We start from the raw sequence: 24,643 nt of genomic DNA on the forward strand, positions 1-24,643 counted from the left end.
TAGGGCAATTACCTTTGTAATACAAAATTTTCTGTGGAGTGAAAGGTTATGCAGAGCTTCATAAGAAGTGATAGCACTCGGTGCAAGTAAGTAATGCTTCAGTTGGACAGGGTCAGCGATAACGTTGGTTGACTAGCCATGGGTAACAAAAAACAGTTGACATGAACCTGGAAAATGAAGTTTCCTTTGGTGGGGAGACAGTCCTGCACTGTGCCTGATATAATGTATGGTAGTGATAGATGTTTTTTCATTAAAAAATTAGGTATTTTTAAAAACGTCAAGAGCAGTGATTAGGTGCTTTGTCAGTATGACATCTGCTAAGATTGGAAATCGGTGGTGCAAATGTCCTGCTTTCTATACATCAAATTTGTCTTACAATCTGTTTGGGAAGAGGTTCTGCATTTTTACAGTGGAGTCCTTGGGCTTAAGTGTGGACGTTGTTAGCCCTTTTGCCCAGGGTTGTGAGCCAAAAGGCAGATTCTGTGGGCAGCATCCTTTATGAAAGGAAGTTGAGCCAGGTATTTTTCATTATTCATGTACTTGTTGTCTTGCGTGTGGTACTATGGCACAGAGGACCTCTTTCAGCTTTTCATACTGTTTTGATTTGACAGAACTTTGCATTGTTTTACTTAGCCAGTCTTAATCTTCACTCTTCCTTTGGGGGAAATATGGTTGCTGCACCTTTGAAAAGTCAAGAATTTTAGTGTGATGTGTAATTAATCAATTTTCACACACATTGCTATAAAAGCATTGGGGTTGTGAAGTCAGAATTAAGGTTATATTTGAATCAATGTAAAATAAAAAAATGTATAAAATATATCTTCTATGTATATTCTGGCAGTTTTTTAAAGACAAACACCATGCTACAATGTGGAAAAGGGCTGTAATTAATTCAGTTTCCCATTTGCATAGCAGAAAGTTTGAAAAATTAATTATTATTAATAATTATTTTCAAATATTTTTGTAGTATATATACTATGAAATATATATTTATATATTATATAAATAGTATATTTCCAAATAGCAGATCTGAGTGCTCAGCATTCCTGAAAAAAATACCTTTTCAGTTGAAGTACCCCCCAAAATGGAGGTCGAATAACTGGAATTTTTGGTCTGAGGTGGTGGGATCCTGTGCTTTTTTTATTATTGACTGTCATGCTGCAGAAAGGCTTGTGTGGCAATGGGGAAAGACCATAGTTTAATGCCGGATCTAGCGGCTGAGCTACCATAGTAGTTTGACCATGAACTCCATCGGTGATCAGTACTTCATTTGTGATCGCCCTCTAGACTTGTGGTGACCACGAACTCTTTCATTACAGGTTTCTAAAACACCTCCAGAGGTGTCTTCTAGGGGAAAAAAAGAATGCAAATGCTGTTTTCAAATTGCATTGAATGGTATTAATGGTATTCGGCAACGGTATTGTGTTGTAACATCCTTTATTAGAAAGCTGAATTGATTTTGCCTGAGTGACAATAACTCAATTCTCAATTATAAGTGCTGAGCTTGCAACCTTAGTAGTGTTTAACAGTTTAAAAAACGTATTAACATTTGAAGTAAAAAAGTCTTTCATGGAAAGTCATTTAAGTGTCAGTGTTACTAGGATCAAGGGTGGAGCTCTTGATCTGCTGCAGAGTGTGTTTAGGAGTAGTGGCTGGAGAATGGTAACCTGCAGTTTCTGTATAGATTAATTTGATGGAAATGTGATGCATGTTTTGCTAGGAGGTTTTTATGATTCTGTCATGTACTGACCAGCAAAGAATGATGAGGCTCAAGTATCTTGGGACCCTCTCCAGCTGCTTTTGGAAGGTCAAGGAGTAGCCAGAGATGTTTCTCCTTTATTCTTGATGCACAGAGTCTGACACTGTTTTCTGGGGCTTTCTAGGTTTGTCTTTCCCCTGCTTTCCTATTTCCCTAGCTCCCCATTTCATATCCAGTCTCAGTCTGCTTTTCATTCTATCAAGGCAAATCATGCAACATCTTTTTTTTTTTTTTCCCTTCCATCCAATCCAAACTTTTCTACTTCATCCTAATAGTTCCATTTGCGTGCTTCTTCCTTAATCTTGCCTTCAGCAGGACACTTTTCCCTGATGCTATTTACTTGGATCATCAGAAGCAAGGAGCAGGTGGTGTGGTGTCTCTGCACTCTGTGTCTTGCTCTAGAGATCTACAGCAGCTGGTAGAAGCAGTTACACTGAATGTTTCTTGCATCACCCCTGGGGCTCTTACCAGAAATGACCAAGTTGAAATTTTGCAGGTTGAAATTTTGCAGGAGGACCTAGCTAACATGATATTAATGTTAATTAATAATTATATAATATATATATAATATATAGAATATATATATTATATATAATATATATATAATTATAATAAATAATTAATAATAAATGAATATTTCTGGGTGAGGGTTTCTGTAGGCTCGTAACTTACTTCTTAACAGAACAACCACTAAAAAAACCCCAGTCCTGACACTGAAGCGACCAGCCCTTGCAAAACCTGAAATCTTTTCCTTTAAAATGTGGAATTGCTGGAGATTCTTTTTACGATGTTCTAATGTGGGCAAAACAAAATGTATCTTCTCCCATAGTTTTTGGTTCCATTAACAAATCCATCCTGAAACATTAATGGACAATGGAGAATTAAATTTTTAATGGTTAATGTGTAGTAAGTTTTTAACTGAAAACAGTATCACACGGCAAAGTATTCAGATAGTCAGTGTTCAAGACTATTCAATATAGCTGTGCCTGTCTCATCCTTATTGTTGGGGTTTAACCCTGGCCAGCAGCCACCACACAGCCCCACACCGCCGCTCACTTAACCTCCAGAGGGAGATGGGGGGGAGAAGTGGAAGGGCAAAAGTGAGAAAACTCCTGGGTTGAGATAATGACAGGTTTAATAGGTGAAGCAAAAGCCGCACACACAAGCAAAGCAAACCAAGGAATTAATTCACTTCTTCCCATGGGCAGGCAGGTGTTCAGCCATCTCCAGGAAAGCAGGGCTCCAGCACGCATAACAGTTACTTTGGAAGACAGACACCTTAACTCTCTGAATGTCCCGTCCCCCACCAGCTTTTTATTGCTGAGCATGATGCCATATGGTATGGGATATCTCTGGCCAGCTGGAGCCAGATGTCTCGGCTGTTTTCCCTCCCAGTTTCTTGCACAGCCCCAGCCTGCTTGCTGTGGGGTGGTGCAAGGAGCAGAAAAGGCCTTGACACTGTGTAAACACTGCTCAGCAGTGACGAAAACATCCCTGAATTATCAACACTGGTTTTGTCACAAATCCATAACTTGGCACCATACCAGCTACTGTGAAGAAAGTTAACTATCCCAGCCAAAACCAGTAGACATATCTAGTCTTGAATTCCTATGTCTTTCTTATTTCTTGAGATGAATTTTCATAAAAGTGTAATAAGTGGAATGGCCTTGTTTCATCCAGGCAGCTCCAGCAGACAACAGAATAGGTTTCTGATCCACCTAAACGCTAACCCCCCCAAAAAAAAAAACAACAAAAACAACCCAAACAAAAACCGGGAGGCAGGTGGGCAGGGAGTTTAAACCAGCTTACATCTTGACTTTCACAGAACAACTTTCTTCTTGCAGGTCACCTGCTTCCAGATAATGTTCATATGACCTGTGAAAGTATCTTGAGAGTTGTGCTGGTTCCAGTTAGTACCCCTACAGGTTACTTTTCTTCAGATTCTATCACTGAGTTCAAATAATGCTTGGCAGTGGTGATGGAATGCTTAAGAATAAGTTTATAATATACACCTTGGTAATTAGTTGCTTTGTCCTACTGCTGTCATCTGGTATTTACTGATGCTCTAGTATTTGTAGAACAAATAAGTTTTAGATTCCAGGACTAACACTGATGATCGCACATATGTTGAGGGGACACTTTCCCATTCTTGGCCAGTTAAGAAATGAGGTACATCATTGAGAGTAACAGAAAAAAAAACTATGAGTCTCTGAGAAACAAGTGTCAGAGTGGTCTGCAGGTGTTTCTCCCTGTTCTGTGAAACTCCTACAATGTGAAACCTGATGAGCAGCAAATTCGTGAATTTATGTACAGGTGACTAAGAAGTGCTTTGTTAAAAGTCAAGCTATGATATGTGTCACCAACATGAGGTCAGTGGTGTGGCAAACTTTCTGAACAGATAGATCTCACGTGGTCAGTACTAAAAAATGTGTGCTTGACCAAGCATATCATTGGAGGTGTTCTCATAGAGAGTAAGATTTGTTACAGAAGCAGCAGGAAACTAAGCTCCCTACAGGATTCCCTTTTCCCAAGAGGCTTTCTGAGAATGATCCCCAGTCCTGACTAGCGTTGCTGCCACATAACATTTCAGAACCAAAGTAAAATTCTGCACTCAGAGCTGCTGAGTTTTTGTCTGAAGGTTTTGGTGAAGACTGGGAGCACTCTTCTAGCAGCTCCTTTAGGAGATGCTTATGCAGAGCAGCAAACTGTTTGAAAGCACTGTTATTTTGATACAGATTCTCTGTACTGACAGCTCAGAGCAGTATTGACCCAAGAAGAGTTGTGCTCCAACATACTGATTGTGGAGATTTTACCTTGCCGGAACATCTGTGTATCGTATTTTTGCAGCAAAATATAACAGTTTTAGAAAAACATAATCCACTGTCAGAATTCCTTAGAGGAATTAATACTTGTCCTCTAGTTCCTTGCTTCCATGTTCCTTCCAAAATTCCAGTGTCATTTGTAAAGCATATTAAAATGATCTTGGAAATACTAATGATGCCTCTTTGCACTCCAAAGTGATCTCTTCTCTAATCCTATTGTCATTGTATAAAGGTAGTGAGCACTGAGTCTCTTTATTTTTATAAAATACTCTGAGGATCACTTCCTTTAGAGGTGAATTTGGAATTAAAAGGGGGTCAGGGAGAGACAGACCCAGAATATGTACTTTATCATGTTTTTCTGAAGGCACAGTCATTTTCAGGAGAAGGAAGCTGTATGCTTCGAATGTTTCCAGAGGTTTTTTTCCTAGTACCTCAGCGGTACTGTCAAACTCCCTCTTTGTGAAAATACTCGAAAGGTCAAGTTTATTTGTAGCAGCACATTTCTAAGTGGATTACATCATGTATTTCCATCTCTGTGAAATGAAAATCAAGACTTTTAACTCCAAAAAGTAAGGCAAACTCCCCTGGGGAGGAGATTCTCCTGCCTGCTCAAAGAGGAATGCCATTCCAAGAGACAAATAAAGCATTATTTTTACAAGAACCACTTGCAACTAACCTTTTTTTCACAAGCGTTGTGCATTTCGTGTCATAGGTCAATTCCAAATGTAGGAAGATGGATTGCTCTTTGGCTGATGGCATCTGAAGTTCCTCACTGTCATCATCCTGAGGACGCTGCTTACCAGCCAGCTGAAGAAAAAGGAGGGTTTACCTTTTGGCATTAGTTCTGTGTTCCTCAAGATGTTAAAAAAGGATGATACATGTTTGGGACAGACAGGTCCAGCTACTAGTGTGTTTCAGTCTTGCGTGCGGTGAAGCATATGGATATGTATAGCAGGATATACGCTTCTTGAAGAACTGCTAGAAGTTAAGTAACTTCTGCATGAAACTAATGTAAGAACGACTGTTGGAGAATATTTTAGCATTATACTTATTCTGGAAAATTTCTGGAAAAGCTGTGCTTACAGATAAACGTTGTTACCCCAAGGATTTCCTGTAACAGAATTGAACAGGACCCTTTTTACAGCATTTTAAACACATTCCAGCTTCCTATGCTTGTAAATATTTTACTATAATAGTATCCTTATCTTAGTGAAGCAGGATCAACTAACAGAATTGTTGGCTGTACTACATCTAAGTAGTCTGCTAGAAATACAACTTCAGTAAGCATCAAAACAGTTTTGTCTACTTTGGGATTTTCCCACACTGGGAACTTGACGTTTAACCTTTTGGCCACCCAGCATGAAAACAAAATTGTGCTACTTTTATCTACATGGGAGCATATTAAATAAGCCTGAAGTCAAATATAAATGAAGGAAGTAAGGAACAGTGTTGCTTTGAAAACCTTTTTATTTTAATAATTTGCACAGATTCTCATTGATGGAAGACAGATTACCTTGCAAGCAAAAATTCAAAGAAACTCACTCACTTGAAATAAATTAGTTAAAGATTAAACTACTGTAACAGAACATACTTTTGACTGCGAGCAAAAGGCACTTTTAGTAGTAAATGTTGGCTTCTTTAGTTAAAATAGTCTCACCTTTATCTAAGTTGGAAAAAGCAAGAGAACACTGATTTGACTTGGAACACAGCAGAGTTGTGGGGTTTATGTGTGATATTGTTGGAGCTTTTTGCCTCATACATGCATCCACAGCATGTATATATTTTACCTATTTGTTTTGTGAAATATTTTACACTATTGGTAGATACTCCCAGAATCTGGGAGTTGGGAGTATTGTTCTGGGTGTTGATAATGGATACTTGCAGATTGCTTCTGCAGAGCTTCAGGAGCTTGTAGGCATCAGTTTTTCTAATTTTCAAGTGAAGAATCTTGTATCTGGCATTTAAGCTTGTCTCCATGGGAAAACTAGATCTTTTGCCACAGAATAAAACTTCTGAATTACTGACAACGTAGTATGAGACTAACACTTGGCAAAGTACATTTCTTTTGTGTTTTTTAATAGAAAGGGTAATGATGACAAGTTTAATCTTCTGCAGTTCCACTGAACCTGGGATATATCATTACCAATCGTTGATATTTTCAGATAGTTTGGGGTCATAACTACTGCAAAATTTTAGTATTTTGATGTCACTCTGAGCTTCTGTCTTGTGTTAGACCATCTTGTGGCAACGTAGAGTTACTGCATGGATTTCACTGGGAGGCCATACAGGTTGATCCATGCTATACAAAATTCAGACAGACCATATCTCTGAGGTAAGAGAGCCAGTAAGACAAACATGGGACCAGAAATGGAGATGAGCCCATGCTTCAAGGAAGTTCAGGTACTATTTAGAGAAACTTTTGGTGAGAGCACAAGGTTTACGGGGCATTTTGACTTGTGTCCATTGGAAGATGCAGTGCATGAGAGATGAACCCAAAATGGGAATGGGTTTTGGACGCTAATTTTGCTTAATAAAAAGCCTAGGATTTCTTCACTCAAGTTTTTGCTGTGAGTAGAGGGAGAAAATACAGAGGGGTATCACTTTAAAGGAGGTTTTGCAAGGAATGCTGTCAAAGTTGACCTAAAAATGTTGAGTGTCCTTAACAAAGACCTTCATCTAAAGGACTGCTGCTGTATGAGACACTTTGTGGTATTACTGTTGCTTTAGATGGCCCCCTCTAAATACAGTACTTCTAGAAAACAGGAATTATCTTAAGTCCTTGAAATATGTGAGTGAGAGAGAATTATCATCATATTTTCATTTGCATAGTAAATTTGAAAATTTTGAGGCCTTTTCCAGATATTTTAGGCCATTTGGAATATGCGTAGCGTAGATTTACAAAGGAAGCACGCAGAACTGAAGAGTGATACTCTGCATTCAGAGAAGTACCCTGCCAAGTTAATATTTGGTCTTCAATTTAATTTTTACTTACCTTTTTTTATAAGCTGATGTTAAAATGGACATTCTTATGGGAAATATTTCCCTCTTGTTTCCTTTGCCTGGTGACGGTTTGCATGTCAATGCTGAATACATTTAATTAATTTTAGAAACTGCTTTGAAATGTCTCCCCTGTGAGAATGTCTCTCCTCTGTGAGAATTAGGCATGTGTGTATATATTTCTGTGTTGGGGAACAGCAAGAAAGTACGTCAGGATAATTTTTTCTCTTCAGCTGATTTCAACTTAGCTTATCCAAGCCACAGAGTCTCTGTTCTTCATTTTGCAAAAGGCAGATGAAAGCCAAGACCGCGCATAGCAGCGCCCCAGAAAGCTGCTGTGCTCCTGCTGCAGGCCTTTTACAAGGGTATGACACAGGAAGGCACGGGGTGGAAGGTAAAGGCATAGCAACAAGGTACCAGAGTTTGAGGGAGGAAGAGCAGAAGGATGATAACCATGAGCTGTTTGATTAGAACTATTAACATGTAGATTTTTTTGAGAATAGGGAAAAGATAAGGCATTGTTCATGAGTGCTGATGGGCTTCAGTCTTGCCTCTTTTTATTTACTTCATGAGGTTGGAAGGATGGAAGTTCTGGCTACCAGCTAGATTGTTGATTTCAGCTGTGGGGCTCTTTTTTTTCCCCCTAGAAATTCTAATAACAAAGTAGGTTGGTGTACATGTGTAGGTAAACCAGAGCTAACCTGCTACACCTAAAATTAAGATAATACTGTCATTGGGAGAATTGTGACATTCTGCTTGAAGGAAATGTCCGTGTCCAGTTTTTAAAAGGCAGAGAACCATAACATGTTACAACATCATAGTAATTAGTAGGCAGGGTTGCCAAGAGGATTAGTAAACAGAAGCATAAAAAAATCTCCCCTCTTTTGTTTGTCAAAGAGATGTACTTTCATGAAAGTTTTTGAAGATTGTTGATAATTACAGAGAGATTTAGTCTGGATAAGCTCTTGAAACTTCAAATAGAAATTGGAATCTTACTGAATCCTGTTCACTCCTTCACCAACAGTACCTTCCCTGAGGTACTCAACGTCTACTTTCTGTGTCTTGTTTATGTGTCCATTGGATTTGATACTGATGCTGCTACAATAAGATTGCCTAACCTGGGCATAAATATGAAATAAATCACTTGAGAGCAATTGGCATCACTAAGGTTCTCATACTTGCCTCTCTGGATTATGATCTGCTGATGCTGGGGAAAACAGGAGACATTTCATCGTTGTGTGGAGACAAATTTCTTAAATGAATGCCTGAAGAGATGTGAATTGATGTCATACTTCAGACTGGCTTGGCATTTAATCGGCATATTGATTAGTTCCTAATAATTGCAGCTTTTATGCAAGATACTTAAAAGTTGTTGTATGTTACATAAATTGATTAGCAGTAATAGAAGAAGAAAAGCTCTGAACAGGAATTTGGGAAAAAAAAATATTCCCAGAGATGGTATTATTTGTCACTTTGCTAAGGTGTGTGCCTGCAGTCTTCTGCAGCCAAACCTTGCTTTTATTTGGACATTCAGTGAATGGACCAGTGATTTAATGCATGTTAAGCTCTGTGTACATTTGTTTGAAACCGTGTTGGATCAGTAGCAGAAACAACTTATTTTGATTCTTTCAAATAAAACAACAAAGTTCAAAATGAAGTGGTATTTTTATTTCTTGGAATAAAATTATGCTTAAGTTTGCATTTCCCCTTCACTTTAACTTGAGGTAGATGGAGCTTGCTGTTGGAACAGGTGACATTTTCTTTTCTGCTGCAAAGCTGCACCTTCAGGTGGCCTAGGTTTTGAAACAAATAACTGTTCTTTGTAGATCAGGCATTTATCTGGGTAAAAAAATAACCACCAAAACAGAAGTTCTCAGTCAGACCAGCTCCCTGATCCAGTTTGATGTTTGGAGAAATGAAAAGTGCCAGAGCAAGTGCACGCAGGGTATGGAGAGTTAGGGAGGTACTGCTCTTTTTGGTGGCAGGCTGTATTCATACCAGGTTACAATGACTTTGAGCCACAGCGTGAAGTGCTGGCATTGCTATATAATGAGAGAGAAACTAAAATGAGGCAGAAATTAAGGTTTTGCAGACCTGAGTACTGACATGAGTTAAGTTTAAGCATGTATTGAGAAGTCCATATTTGCAGTATATTTTATGCTTATAGTAGCATAGAGTACTTAAGATAATGTTGAAATATGTGTCTGAGAATTTAGCAAATGCTTTTCCAAGTGTCTCAAGCAAAGCATTAAGCAGTAGTACCCCAGATACTATGAATTTCTTGAGAGAGCAAAGAATCTCAACATGCTTTGCAAATACTAACAGTGATCAAAACTACAATGATATTTCTGGAGTGATACATTATCCACAGATTTTCCTGATTAGGTATGATTGATTATGACTGACTACTATCAATTATACATACTGCATGTGTAATATGGCCTTGAAGCAGTTTATTTTCTGAAAATTGACTTTGCAGAAATACTGCTGTATTACTTATGCTTACAACCTGCATATATTCAAAAGCACGTTTGTAATAGTGATAAAATAACATATGTATCAAATATACGATAGATTATTAAACTTCAGATACAGGGATAATCAGTTATGTAGCTACAAGCTCTATCAAAACAATTGAGTTGTGTAAATCTCACGTGAAGGCATAGCTTGAATGCCACTGGACTGCTGAAGGATTAGAAGGACCACGATACTTAAATTGTGAGATAGGACAGAAATATTTTGGCTTGCATGTGAGTATGTCAGAAGAGAATTCAGCTTTTTTCTGTCATTTTAAGGTGAGTTTGTAGGTCTGGCTGTTAGATTTTATTTTTTTCTCCCCATATTTAATTTGATAATCATTTGAAAATGATTAAAAACACAAAGATTAGGTTTAAAGCTGCTTCTCGGGTAGAGGTGCAGAATGCTTGTATATAAAGCGGTCTACTGATAATGAAATGATCGTATAAATATTTCTGTTACTCTTATTTTCTATGTCAGTTTTTTCCACTGCAATAAACCATTTTCTCTCACAGACTCATAGAAACAATAATTTCAAAAAGACTATAGAGACCATCCAGAAAGAGAACTACACAGTCTTTCCTTCTAGAAAGCTGGTTAAAGCATCCTAGCTAAACCATTGAAGTACTAACACCAAATGCATAAAATCAAGAAACTGCGAGTCTTCTGTTACACTGTGATTATACATACGAGGTTTTTTGTTTTTTCCAAATAGAAAGCGTTTGACCTCTTCTAGACACATTGGGTTTTGGTGTGTCTATTTTACAAGCATAATTTAATCTCCTAGTTACAACTGAGGCCATAAAATTTTGACTTCCCAATATAAATGTGCCTTTGCTTCTGATTGCTGAAATCTGAAACCTATTTTTAGAATGGTTTTGGAAAACCAATTTCCATTTGTAGTTGAGGACTGTTACCTCTTAGCTGACAGCAACTGCAGACACCTCACAACTCTGTGTTTAGTTGCCTCTCTGAAAAAAAAACGGTTTTGTTTTCTTAGTTGTTAAAAGAAAACATAAACATTAGTTAAACATGCATTTTCTTAGTTTGACACCTGAAGAATTTTAGGGATATTGTATGAAATGACAAGAATAGCGAGGACCATGGCAGCTTGGGATATTTCATTGATAAGATGCTGCATTCCTAATTTAACATACTGGGAGAAGTTAGCTATATCATTGATCTTCCTTTTATGAAACAGTTTGGGTTTGGTTTTTTCATCTCCGAAAAAAATTCAAGATACTTACACTTTCTTCAAGGTACTGATTCCACAGAGGAGCTTGCCTCATTAAAGGCTAAAAAATGTTTTCAGATAGTGGTAGCATGTTTTCTGTTAGAAGGTTTGACAGTGTAACACAAAGATGTAGTAATTTAGAACACAGTTTTCTACTACTGAGTTTACATGTAAATCTGGTGGATAGTAATTATACCAGGAATTATCCTGACATCTATAAACTCTCATGATGTGTGAACTTAATGCCATGTAGTAGTTCTGTAGCTCTGGAAGGATAATTATGCTCTTCTTTTCTTGTGTTCCCCCAGGTATGGTAGCTTTAATTGCATTGCGTACTTGAAATAGCAGTATACATAGAGGATTTACGCTGGAGTATATTATAGAGGTGTTTTGCCTATTACTGTCAACAGCTATGTTCTACACTAAGAAGCAGTATTAAGAAAAGTGTTATTCCATTCTCTTCTGGAAATGTCAGACAACTGAAATAATTTTAGGAGAGTTGTTTAAAGCCTGACTGCTGAAGTTACATGGACTTCCTTGAGTTAGCTGCCCCTTTTTCTGTGGTTCAAGAGCCTAGAGTTCCACTTTTTTTTTTTTTTCCTGAGCTCAGGTAGTGTCAACAATTTCAGTGCATGAAGATTTATTGCTAAAACTGTAGAAGACTGAAAATGAAATTAAATCCTGATTGTAGTTTCAATCTTACCACACAAAAATATTTGGATGCATTTGACTTCACAAATTATCACCTTTACATTTACAGTTTATTTATGGTGAATGGCAGTGACAATTGTAAACCAAAACTTTTTTCATACATTAAAATTGTTTCCTTCTGTCTTTGAAGGTTACAGAAAACAGATCAGACTTTGAAGATTTACACCTTTATGCAACTCCTCGGGAGCAACGGTTTCGTAGGTTTGCCAGTTTAGAGTTTGAAGGACAGCTATATATGACTCCATATGACTTCATTCAGGCTGTCACAAGTGATGAACCCAAACGTAAGCAGAAGTTTTATATTGATAAAATCGCTAGGGAAAACAGTGGTGTATGTTGTTTTTCCATTTGCTTTTGATAACTACCTTCTGTTCCTGATTGTGGTAAAAACGTACTACATCTTCCAGAATTTTTTTTTAAATGGTATCCAAGTGCATACAATCAGTATCCTGATTGTTATTAGATTGTAAATATCTGCATACTAGTAATTATTTAAATGTTCTTGTCTTAGAGGTCATAGACAGCTCAACAGGCATGAAAGAGAAGGAGTTCATTTGTACCATTTGCATCGACAGTTACAGTTACGGTTTCTTTCTAAGCAGGCCAGTATTGTAAAACTCTTGCCTCCTCCTCCTCCTCTGTATAGTTTGTGTGTAAGCTGGCAGGCAAGATATGAGTTCTCTAAATAATTTAGGATAAGATTTTTTTGCAGTTTTTGCCATCTTAAATTGTCATTTGCTATCATGTTGGGGTTTTTTTGCCCTACAGAGATTTTATAACCATACCACGGCTTTCTAAATAACATGCTTTGAGTAAGAGTTTCAGTCCCCCAGGGGATACACTTTCTACACTTAAAAGTTGCCAGAGTTAGCACTATGTGTTAATTAAATTAATGAAAAATAAACTATCAACTTTAGTTCTCTTACTGTAAAATTTTTGCTTTAAGTATCAAAGAGCGACTAAATAGTAAGGTGATCCATTTCTGATCTGGTTTGATTTCCTGGCCCTCAGGCTTGCAGTGCATTTGTAGTAGTGCACAACTTTTGGAGAAAGTGAGTATCTTTGCTCAGGTGTGATGTGTATAATAACTCACCTTAGGTCTTTCTTCCTAAAGCCTACCCCACAAAGCTAGTATAGAGAATAGTCAAAAGCAGCCAGAAGTCAGAGAAGAGCTTAAAGCTCTGTGCAGATGTTGGATTTTTCCCCTTTGTTCTCTTAACAGTAATGAAACAAGAGGAAAGAATTCAGCCATGGCATATCAGTGATCAAAACTTCTATAACTTTTGAGTAAAGATATAATCTTGTTGTAACAGTGAAGGCAGAAGATAGAGCTTAGGTGGTGAAAACTTGCGAAACTTTGAAACTGTTACCAGAAAGCAAATCTTCATTCTCTTTTTGCTCTGCAGTTAAAAAGAAAGGAAGCAGATTTCTTATCACAGAAGTTAATACAAATACACATCAGCACTTTATAGCTACTTCCTCTGCCTAGATCTCCAGGTCTTCCTTTTTTTGTTACTGTGGAATTTGGTTTCACCGTGAAGCATTCGTGCCACATACTGGACATGACTTAAACATTTTGTTTTAACTCCATTTTATGACAGTTTGACTGGTTTGTGGACAGTGTATATGTGGTTTGCTATTAAGACACTTCCGTGCTAATGAAATGTATGCTTCCTTCTCTCTCACAGCGAGTATTCAAATTTTAAAAACAAGTCCAAACCAAAAAGCGCTAAGCTCACAAGGACATTCTGTTCATATGCCGAAGGAGAAGTGATCTGGGGTTTAATAGTGAGGCATACTTCTGAGTTCAGTTCAGCAAACCTTGTCTGTTTCAAAATCTTTCCCATGCATCCAGTTCATCTCTGAGACTGAAAGCAAAACTAACCTGGATGTCCTTTAGTTTTATAGACAGTATCAGAGATTGCATGACTCAGATAACTATTTTAAGAGGCTGTAACTGAAGTAGAAGTGGATGATGTTATTATATTGAAAGTCATATTGTCTGGGACATTTGGACAGAAGGCTGAACAAGTAGGAAGTAATAGGTGAAGTGGCTGACCTGCAGATTACCGCTTCCAGCTTCTGATCCCTGACTATATTAATTTTAACCTTTGTACTTCAGCTTTGTCTAAGTACCGCTTTGCCTGTTTAGGCAAGTCTTAATTTTCTGGTTTGCTCTGTTGAAGGTAGTAAGTTTAAGGAAGATATTTTTCTGAATGAAATGATACATTCTAAACATCTTATTTTGTATTTTTGAATCATTTTGTAAATAAGTTGCAAGTTGTAAATAATTGGGTCCATCCAGGCTGACATACTAGAGCATCTGTTTTTTTGCAGAAAAAAACCTCCAGAACATACACCTGTATTTTTTTATGGATGAAGATTAGAAAGGTCTTGAGTTTTGTAAAAAGCAGAAATGCCCTTTGAAGGGTAATAATAGTAGCTCTTTATGTCTGCTTTATAGAAAAGCTAATACTACTAGACCTGAATGAGATTTGTGATGGAGTGAATGCGTCTATTGTGATTGATTTACTTTGGAAATCTTGTAAACCCTACAAAAGTCAAGAGGGTGTTCACTTCCTTTTTTTGATTAAACACTAACTAATACTGTAGGAGTATATTTTCTTCTATAAAATATAACTTTTGACTCCAGGCAGTTATTATAAAAAATATAAAATAAATGCTATAATTAACTTGTTGCTGCTTTCCATATGTTGCAGGCTTTCATTTGGAGAAGTACAATATTTTTAACAGTCATGCTTGATAAGTATACCTGAATATATTTTTATGTATTTATAAAGCAAATTAAGAGAAGAGGAAATAGATGTTGTTCCCTTTAGCTCTAACTGCAGTAATTTTAGCCTAATACTGAGCTGTAAGAAGTATGTATAAACGCATAAATCTTCAATTGCTTGTCTAGAAGGAAAACTTATATGTAATGATGAGACTGGAAAATTACCTGATTGGAAAGTTAGAAATACTTATTCCCCAAATTTCTTATTATAGGCATAAACATATATGAATTTGTATAGTAAATGAGGTTGTTTGGGCGGGGGGTTCATTTAGTATTTTGAGACAATACTTTAACTGACATTAAAAAATTAAACTGAAAAGTATATGAAAATGTGTTATCTCGTGTAATGATGTTGCTTGATAGAACTCCGCCATACTTAGAGTGGGATTTGCGGACAGTCTTGGTGCTGACCTTTACCAAGATGTAAAAGTAAAATTTCAGTGAGTTTCTAACATGAACTAATGAAAGAGCATAGTGAGTAGCATCTGTATCATGACAATTATTTAATGGAGCATGGATTTCATAATGAGGAAGGGATTTCTAATACCACAGAGTGTTTTGCTCTATAAAAAGGAGCCTTTACCAACCAAAAAGTTAGGGATGCGACCACATACCGTGCCACTTTTTGTACCTTTGTGAATTCTGATGTTCACAGTGCTTTATCTTAATAGTGAATCTGTACAAATGTTTGTCTTGTGAGGGTGGCAATGAACCTCAGGTTTTGAATTCTTGGATGGTTGCGCACAACTGTTGTCGAACGAGAGTATCTTTCTCTGCTCCTGGAGTCTGCCATGTAAAGCGTTAGGAAGAAAGCATCTGCTCAGCCTTGCTCATCAGTTTTTAGTGTTAGCAAGCAGTTCCGGTTCTGAACTGGAGGCCCTCTGCAGCTGCTCTGTTAAAACTACTTACAAAAAAGTGAGCCTGACAGCGGCTGTAAAAGGAAGCATGAATCTTGAGTTGTTGGGAATGGCTGAAGGGAGTCTTAGCACCCAGTGTAGTTTCAAGTATTTTTTTTCTGTATTTGCTTTAAAAAGGTGTTAGTAGTCCCTCAAGCAAGGGTCAGAATCCAGGTCTCCCTACAATCTGCATGGTAATGCTACTGCTATGAAATAATCATTTCAGAATATTGAACCACAGGTTAACATGAATGCCCTCTGTTTCCTGTGTAATGTTTTAATGGTGTATTTTGGAGGAAGAAGGTCTTTGCTCTCACTGAAGCTGAGCTGGATTAAAAGCTGTACATCTCAATTGGTTCTTTAAAGTTAGGAGTTTAGGTATGTATTAAGCTAATTGTTTTTTTAATAACGTAAAGAGAATTTTTTTGGAACCAGGTTGAAGATTATCCTGATGAAGTTGGGAAAATGCCTCTTCTTTGGCTAGAAAACACAGTATAGATGCAGTCAAATTTTTGTGACACCACACTGACATAACTAAATTCATGACTTTGTCTTTGGTTGCAGGTGCTAAAAAGTGGCGATCCCTTTCAAAGCAGGTGGGCAATAGTTCCTGTACTGTCTTGTAACCATAGTTAACTTTCTTTCATGATGTAAACTTAGTCACGGGAGAAATCAGAGAATTTTTTCATCTTTAGTAAAAAAAAAAAAAAAAAAGACAGACTTCAATTTCTTTCGTTTTGTCACTTAAGACTCAGCTGAATCCAGAATCTCAAAGATACTTGACCAGCTTTGCCTGTTATGTTGGATTTACTGACTTTTTCAAGCTTTTGTCAGTTCCTTCCTCAGCCTGTATCTGAGTTTCTTTAGTGCCTACAGGTGTATCTAAAGCTGCCTGGAATACTTATCCCACTGTCTACCTTTTGTGATGTTTAAGTGCCTCTTACCTCTTTTTTTTATTTTTTTTTTTAACATTTGTACAACTGCGAAAGAACTGTGTCTGTATCCCTGTATTTTAAGTGAAGTACATTCATATTCGTGGGTGAAGTTTGCCTTAGTTCAGACTGAGAGATTTCAAAGAACAGTTGCTTGGAGCTTGTATGAAAACCTTGCTGAAATCCAGGGTGACTTATCCTTGGCTTCAGCGAGTATGAGCAGTGGTGAATAATTTCAGCAACAAATATGTTACACGTGTCTCTCTGACTCTGCAAACACTTAGCATTCATGCAGATGAGCAATTTTTGGAATAATTACGTGTACAAAATTTATATATGTGCTTGAGGACTTCCAAAGTCATTGTTGCAAACTGAAGTTAAATTAGCTGGTAGATTTGTATGCCGTTCCTTGTGTTTTATATTGATATGCTAGCATTTAATCTGTTAACTGCTTCATTAAATATTTAAATATATACTTTTATCTTTTTTAATCTTATATTCTAGGAACTGAATCAGATCCTTATGGAGACGCCACCAGTTTGGAAAGGATCATCCAAACTTTTCCGTAACCTTAATGAGAAAGGTGAGGGATAAAAATTTATTTTCCCAAACTGAATTATTGCTTATATTAACCTGTTGTGGCTAAAGTGGTGTTGTACTTTAATCTTAGTCACATCTTCAAAAAGATAAAAAATGTCTGTTGCTTTTTACATTTTGCAGCATGAAAAGTTCCCTTTAGTCTCTGCAGTGTTTAATCATGCCGTCTTAGAGCTAGCCTTTTTAAGTGAATTGGTATCTTAAGAGTTTGTTAAACTGATGTTTGAAAGTTTCAGGTTCAGTTTATTGTAGTGAAGAAAGCTCTATAGCCCATAGATAGAATATTCTAATAAAAACACTATCTCTTTTTTAATACGTTCAGTGATGCGATTATTTTTAAAGACAGTAATTGTATCTTAGATCACTGAATAAGCATTTTCTTGACAACACAAAGAGATGGTTTCAGAAACGCTACATATATCTAGATATATATATCTTTAAGTTCTGCAGATGAGGCTTGTAAAACTCACACTATTGGTAAAGGAAGAGCCAAGAGCCACTCCTGGTCTCCTTTTTCTTATTTCCCTCCCCCTTAATAAGTTCTATTAGTTCAAAAACAAAAAACGCAGAAAAACCCACCTATGATGGCTTGTATGTAGACATTTTAAAGCTATATTATTTATGATAAATAATCCACATATTCCTTTGCTTATATTCAGAGTGGCAAAGTTGTGATGGAGCATTTTAAATATGTTTAAAAGCAGCCACAAGAATTTGGTATAAAATAAAGATATTTTATGAATGTTTAAAATAAGCATGCCAGCAACAAAATTCCAAGCAAACATGTGCATGTAATTGATGAATCAAATTCAAAGGCATCTCAAATTTATTAAAGGAGTAAGTATGCGTCTACTGTCAGAGGAGGGTCCTGGGCTCAAATCTGCAGCGCATGGGGGCAGAAACCGGCACATCTTTGCACTCTATTTCCTTGTATATCTTTGCTCTAGGCTGCTCTATATATAGTCAGAACAGCTGACTTTTGAAAGATAAATTATATAAAAATTCAGCTTCAGAATCTGTTAAATCAATATATTATTGGTTTAAAAATATAACCTGGATGTTGCTTATTAAGTCTGTAAGAAAATGTCTGCAACATGTACAGTCTTGATTCAACAGTATCTTACTCCAGTTTTCTGCCAGTAAACTCTACGGAAGTTGATAGAATTAAGAGGAGTCAAAACCGGTATAATAAGCTGGTAAAATTAGTAATAGACTTTAGCACTTATGTAGATTTTCAGCATGCTTTACTAGAAAGTGAGTTCTGTTATCCCATTTTATAGGCAATATGAGAAAACATGATGGATGTTAAAGCTGATAAGATCATTCAGTAAGCCAGTAAAAGGAATGGGAATAGAATTCAGGTGTCCCTAATTCTAATCTAGTAGCTTTTTTTTATTATTAATTGACTCATTTTCTTTAAAACATGCACATTTTAATGTGAAGCAAATAGCTAAAGGCTACGTCTATTTATTTTGCTGTAGATTTATTTAAATCGGATGAGCCGCATAGATTTATGCCAGTTGTCCTTAAGTTTTATTTTTATTTTTTACCCTTGGGTGACCTCCCTCTCTTCTTTCTGGTCTTGGGGTAAGCTTTTCTTTCCATTCAGTCCTCTTTTCGGAGCCTCTCTCCCATAACACTCAGAGCAATCAACCAGAACTGTCTGCAGCTACAATATACCAGTACAAACAAAAGGAGAGACCTTTTTCAAGGCCTTTTATATTGCTGTCTTCATAGCAGTGATGGACTACTTGACAACCACACTTTCTTCCTCCATTTTACAACAAAGAAGGTGTCATCAAACAAACAAAAATACATATTTACATTTATTGACTGGCTATTAAAGAACATTTTACATCACTGAATAAGAACCTTTGAGGTATCTGATTTCTTGATAGCTGCTTGTCCAAACAGATTCAAGCAGGCCTTTGAAAACAAAATTTCTGCAAGCTGCTGTATGAAGTCAAGAAGATAAAGCGTAGAGCATGTGTTACTTAAATGCCTGCATTTAATCTTTGCTAATCTTCAGTGTAGAGCTATGTGTAAATTGAGGAAAAGAATAGGTGGTATTAAAAATTCTTAGTAGCCTTCCTAACTAGATGTACTTGCAGTAGTAAAATCTAGGTTCTGAAGATTTAAATTTGCTCTTGAATCAAAAGATGGAAAAATACCTCTTTTTCCCCCATGAATGGAATGGAAGTTGGGAAGGCAGCGTTTCATCTGGTAAAGGTTGAGGGTTTTAGTGATTCTTTATAGTATGTCATTTGGTTCCAAAGACAATTTAGTTAACATTGTTTCTTTTGTATTGCCTTTATATTCCAGTCTCTGTGATATCTGTGGAGATCTCTGTGGCTGGTTATTTTTTTCTGTTGTGTTTAATGATAGGAGACCTGATTCTCTTGAAGGTGCTCCTCTTTCGGGACAGTTGGCTTTTAGGAAGGAAATTTGTATGATCGAAGGTTTGGGGAGGCATTTGGACAGATCCAAGAGAAATATAGCTGAGAGTTTTATCTCTCAGCTGTTCACAAGGACAGAAAGTCCCTCCTGAGTATTATTTCAGAATAGAATTAATTTAGAACTTTTTGTGCTGTAAATACTAGTTGAAAATGCCAAAGTTTCTTGCTTTGGCAGTGTTGGAAGTGTTGATGTTAAATGTGTTCAATAATTGTAAAATCCACATGAATAATGATGTTTTGAGTTTGCAGGTTTTTCAGTGAAAAAAAAAAATCAGATTACTGTTTACATAGTTTGTCACATATTCAGTTAAGTCAGGTTTTAAAAGATATTTAAATATCCAAAGATGAGCTGTTTTTCTAAAAACTTTTGCACCTGACTTGGACTGAAATCAAGGAGACAGCCAGCAACTTTTGAAAATCCCAGCTGATAGACATCTTTACTCTCAGGCATCTAAATACTTTTTCTTTACTCTCTTGAAATAGTCTAATATTGTGGACAGACTTAACACTTTAGGTTTTGGAGGACAGACAAAATCAACTTGCTAGAAATCAGGAACCAGTTTTGCTAGTTCAGCCTCAAAGATCATTAGAGCTAAGGGCTTTTGGAAGAGCGGCAAGTCACTGTTTTTCGTTCTTACTGAACTGTAAGCTGCTTCTTTCCATTGGTACTGTGGGCGTTCTGCAAGGTTGCCTATTCACCCCAGGGCTAGAAAAGCAGAAGTGCAGCTTATCGTACCAGATATATTATTTGGATATTGACTTCAGTTCTAATTTAAACTTTGCCAAGATCACTTCTGAAGAGAAAAGGAAGTGCCAGTTGACACTTCTGTGAATGTGATCGCCTTTTGCCATCTAACCAAAATTGGCAATCTTAGAATATATTCCTTACAGATCTTCTGAATGTAGAAGAACAGACACCACAAATGTCTCTAACAGGATTTAAAAATATTTAACAAAATTTACACATTTATTTAGTAGGGGTTGTAATATAAATTTCAGGTGAAGGTTATGAAAATGTGCATATAAAAACAACTCAAAAGCCCAGATCTGTTTTCATAAGTAACATGAGGACAAGTTTTCAATTAATATAGGACATGCGCTTACAATGCGCATATTACAAGTCAAGAACTGTATTCAAATGGTACCTTTCAGGAGGGAGCACTATTAATGTTCTTAGGGTAAATGGTCTCGTACTGTTAAGAGAGTGCTGTCATGAATTATTGGTTGGGTTTTTGAAAAAAAAAATTATATTAGTTTTTAAGAATTTAGCCAGCTTTTAATGAGCCATTCTCTGCTGATTGTAGTTATCTGCCATGTTTAATGTATTCCTCCCCTAAAATACTCACACCCCCCCCAAAAAAAAACTCCTCACCCTATAGATCAATATTTTAGACAAATAATTACTTGACCAGGTTGAATAGTCACATGTACACAAGTATGAATGTACATATGCACATGTACAAATATTCTCCTTCTTATACATAGATTTAATGTTTTCAATTTTCAGATGTGAAGACAAGGTGCAACTAATATGGCATAACTTTTTTTTTTGTCTTCAGGTGTGATATCTTACACAGAATATTTATTCCTCTTATGTATTTTAACAAGTAAGTATTTTTGGAGAAAAAAAACCCAAAACATCCTTACAAGTTTCTAATCACAATGTGTTACTGTAGATTACAATACTCTTTGTTTTCTTTTTCTTTTTTTTTTTTTTTCCCTCTCTCCTGCTTATCCCAGGGGAAAAAAATGTGTCATGCATCTCTTATGGCTATTTGAGCCTCTTCTGTCCCACTCCCCTACTGGAATATTGTGTTATGTTTTAAGTGCTTTATTATCTAGAACGCCTTTTACTGACTGTTGAGAAAGTTGAGCCATGCACTTTAGCTAAAACCTAGTTAAGAGCTTAAATTTATTTTTTTCTTTGAAATTCCTACAAAATTTCTAGCTGAATTTACTGAAGTTCATGGAGGACGCTGAATATAGAGAAGAGAAAGATAGACATTGTTACTGGTTTGTTTCACCAGTTAGTGCATAATGCGTGACACCAATGAGACAATGATAAAATACAGAATATAAAATCCGTCAGACTAAAGTAAATGTTTAATTATGTTAGAAAACACTAACAAAATTGAATACTTATTCTTCTACCACCCATAAAAACTAAGTAGAATAACTTAAACTAAGCCTGATACAGACTTTGTTTTGTTATTTTAAGAGGTGTTTTTTGGGAAGGAGTGAAGTGTTTTGCTTGTCTTTAATTTGTATGTAATTAAAACATTTCTGTTGGATTCATGAGGGTTTTTTTGAGACATGATCTGGATTCTTAGTCAGAGGAGGAGCTTGACTGTGAACTCTTAAGTCCCTAACTGCTGGATCAATGGATACTCTTCCATCATTTCTTTGTTATCTTGACTAACTTTTGGCCATAATTCATCCATATTGCAAATCACTGAGTATCACCAAAATGTTTCCTAAAGGCTTCACTTACAGTGACCTTCAAAGTCCCCACGTTTCAGAAATAATTTGAAGTTCTAACCTGATCTCAAATGTCAATGATTCTAAGCATCTAAACAAGAAAAATCTGGGTCTCTTTCAACACATGATTTGTTTTGACCAGAAGTTGCATCTTGTACTTTTTTTGCAAAACTTTTAAGTGTCTTTTCAAACAGTCTTTTCATAGAAAATTTTCTACAAATTTGTATTTTTTAACATAACATGGACTCTAGTTATGAACTAACACTCTTAACTACCCAACCAGCCATTACTGTGAGATATTTTTCTTGGTTATTTTATATTCTATTTCTACTGTCTTATTTCCCCTGATGTATGAATTTGTGAGCATGACTTCTGTTTTCGTAACATGGGTAATACTGTTTTACTGATGTTATGATTTGCATTTACTATGTGTACAAACATGCCAATTTAAATTACTTGTGGATATGCCTTTTATAAATAGACACTAAATAACTTTTTAGACATTTATATTTGCTTTCTTTCCAAGGAAATAAATAATTGAATGGGCTTCTTTTTGGCAGAGCCACATGCAGGTTTTAGAATTGCTTTCAACATGTTTGACACTGATGGCAATGAGATGGTGGACAAAAAGGAGTTCTTAGTGGTACGTATAATTTTCAGTCTTTGAACATTTTGATGTAATCTTGGAAATTAATCTTTTTTTCTTGATTGGGACTCATGATGATTTCAATGATCATGAGAACATAAGCTATTCTTCATTGAGTGCAGTTGTTTATTTCCTTTATTTAGTGTAAATAGTAAATTTAGTGTAATGTAAATGGTAAATAGTAGTTTCTTATTACAATGTGTAGGTGTGTCGTATATTATGATTTTTGAAGCTTAATTCCAGTTTTTATTCTGGATCTCTTTAGTTGCTACTGCATTCAAAGATAATTAGGCTATTAAAGTAATACTGCTGTATCAATGGTCAGCAGAATTATTTAATTACCATAATGATGGAGGGACTTGCAAAAGAATCTTTTCCAGCTGCTCAGCCAGTCCCCCAGCCGTGATCAGTGGCCCCTGGCCAACCCTCCCAGTTTATATACTGAGCATGATGTTCTAGCGTATGGAATATCCCTTTGGCTAGTTCGGGTCAGCTGTCCTGGCTCTGCTCCCTCCCAGCTTTTTGTGCACCTGCTCACTGGCAGAGCATGGGAAAGTTGAAAAGTCCTTGACTTAAAGTAAGCACTACTTAGCCACAACTAAAACATCACTGTGTTATCAACATTATTCTCATACTAAATCCAGAACACAGCACCGTACCAGCTACTGAGAAGAAAACTAGTTTTATCCAGCAAAAACCAGGACACTCACTCAACATTAGGGCTTCTGATTTTACAGTGACTACGTGGCTTTATATTAACAAACTGCAGTATACAGTATAAATCAAGAATTTTCTAAATTAGTGATGTCCATATGCAGCAGATGTCTGGGATTACACTGAAACACACAGTTATGGCAAACAGGTTTTGATGCATCTTTAGAAATGAACATTTAAAATTTTGTGGTTTGTTGGTTTAGATAAGCTTTCTGAAGACAGCACAAGATCTTTATTTTCTACTGATCAAGTACAGGTGACTAATTGAATAAAAATTATAAGAATTGAATCAGATGTTTGTAAAAAAAGGTATTTGCAGGAGACATCAATTTTTATCTTCATATGTCTTTTGTGTTGTTGAGTTTATAAATAAATACAGTAAATACATGAGAAAAAGCCCACTGCCTTACTGAAGAAGAAGATGGAGCAAAATATAAGGAATCAAACATACATATGAACAGACACATGGAACAGACACTGATTTAAATGTCAGACCAGAATTTATTTAAAACAAAGACACCCTAATTTCCTGTGTGCTGTTTCTTAATGGTTTTCAAATCAAGTTATAAGCCTTGATTTAGGTAAGCTGTGCTAACCTAAAGAAAACTGAAATGTGAAAGAAACTGTCCTCAACACAGTGAACTTCCCTCAAGTCTCCTTTTCAATGAAATGAGATCTGAGATCTGGGGTCTTGTTTTCTGGTGGCATAGCTGAAGCAGAACAGGTCTGATTTATTTTGGAAACTGTAACCACTTGCAAATTGTGGCATGCTGATCATTTTTTTTTTGTGTTCTAATACTAAATGTACAGATCCTTATATTTGCTAATTCCTAATAACTATGTCCTACAGTTGGGGGAAAAAGCCAGCAAAGATTGGATTAATTGGCCAAAGGAAAACTAGAGGAAAAAGAAAAAAAAGGAAAAAAAAAGTCTTTTATGAGTCAATAAAATGGAATGTGGTGGACTGACAACTTTAGAAAAAAAAAAAAAGGCTTCCATTACAACAGTTAAGTGTGAGGAAATTGAAGCAGGAGGTTTTGTCTTTCAAAAACTGATGCTGCAGATGAAATCAAATAGGTATATAAGGCAG

The 24,643-nt window shown here is 36.3% G+C and overlaps 1 protein-coding gene across 8 annotated transcripts in view; it reads left to right on the plus strand.

The window, feature by feature from the left end:
• The window catches only part of MICU3 (mitochondrial calcium uptake family member 3), a 57,867-nt gene that overhangs the window by 936 nt on the left and 32,288 nt on the right, over positions 1–24,643 (plus strand). For all 8 annotated transcript variants that reach the window (XM_080390259.1, XM_080390257.1, XM_080390263.1 and 5 more), the window contains exons 2-6: positions 12,171–12,324; positions 16,295–16,326; positions 17,167–17,245; positions 21,275–21,322; positions 22,754–22,836. In XM_080390259.1, coding sequence (XP_080246385.1) covers positions 12,171–12,324; positions 16,295–16,326; positions 17,167–17,245; positions 21,275–21,322; positions 22,754–22,836 — 396 coding nt within the window. The remainder of the gene's footprint in view (positions 1–12,170; positions 12,325–16,294; positions 16,327–17,166; positions 17,246–21,274; positions 21,323–22,753; positions 22,837–24,643) is intronic.

This window comes from Falco punctatus, assembly GCF_963210335.1.
Source record: "Falco punctatus genome assembly, chromosome: 1".
Taxonomy (NCBI): Eukaryota; Metazoa; Chordata; class Aves; order Falconiformes; family Falconidae; genus Falco; species Falco punctatus.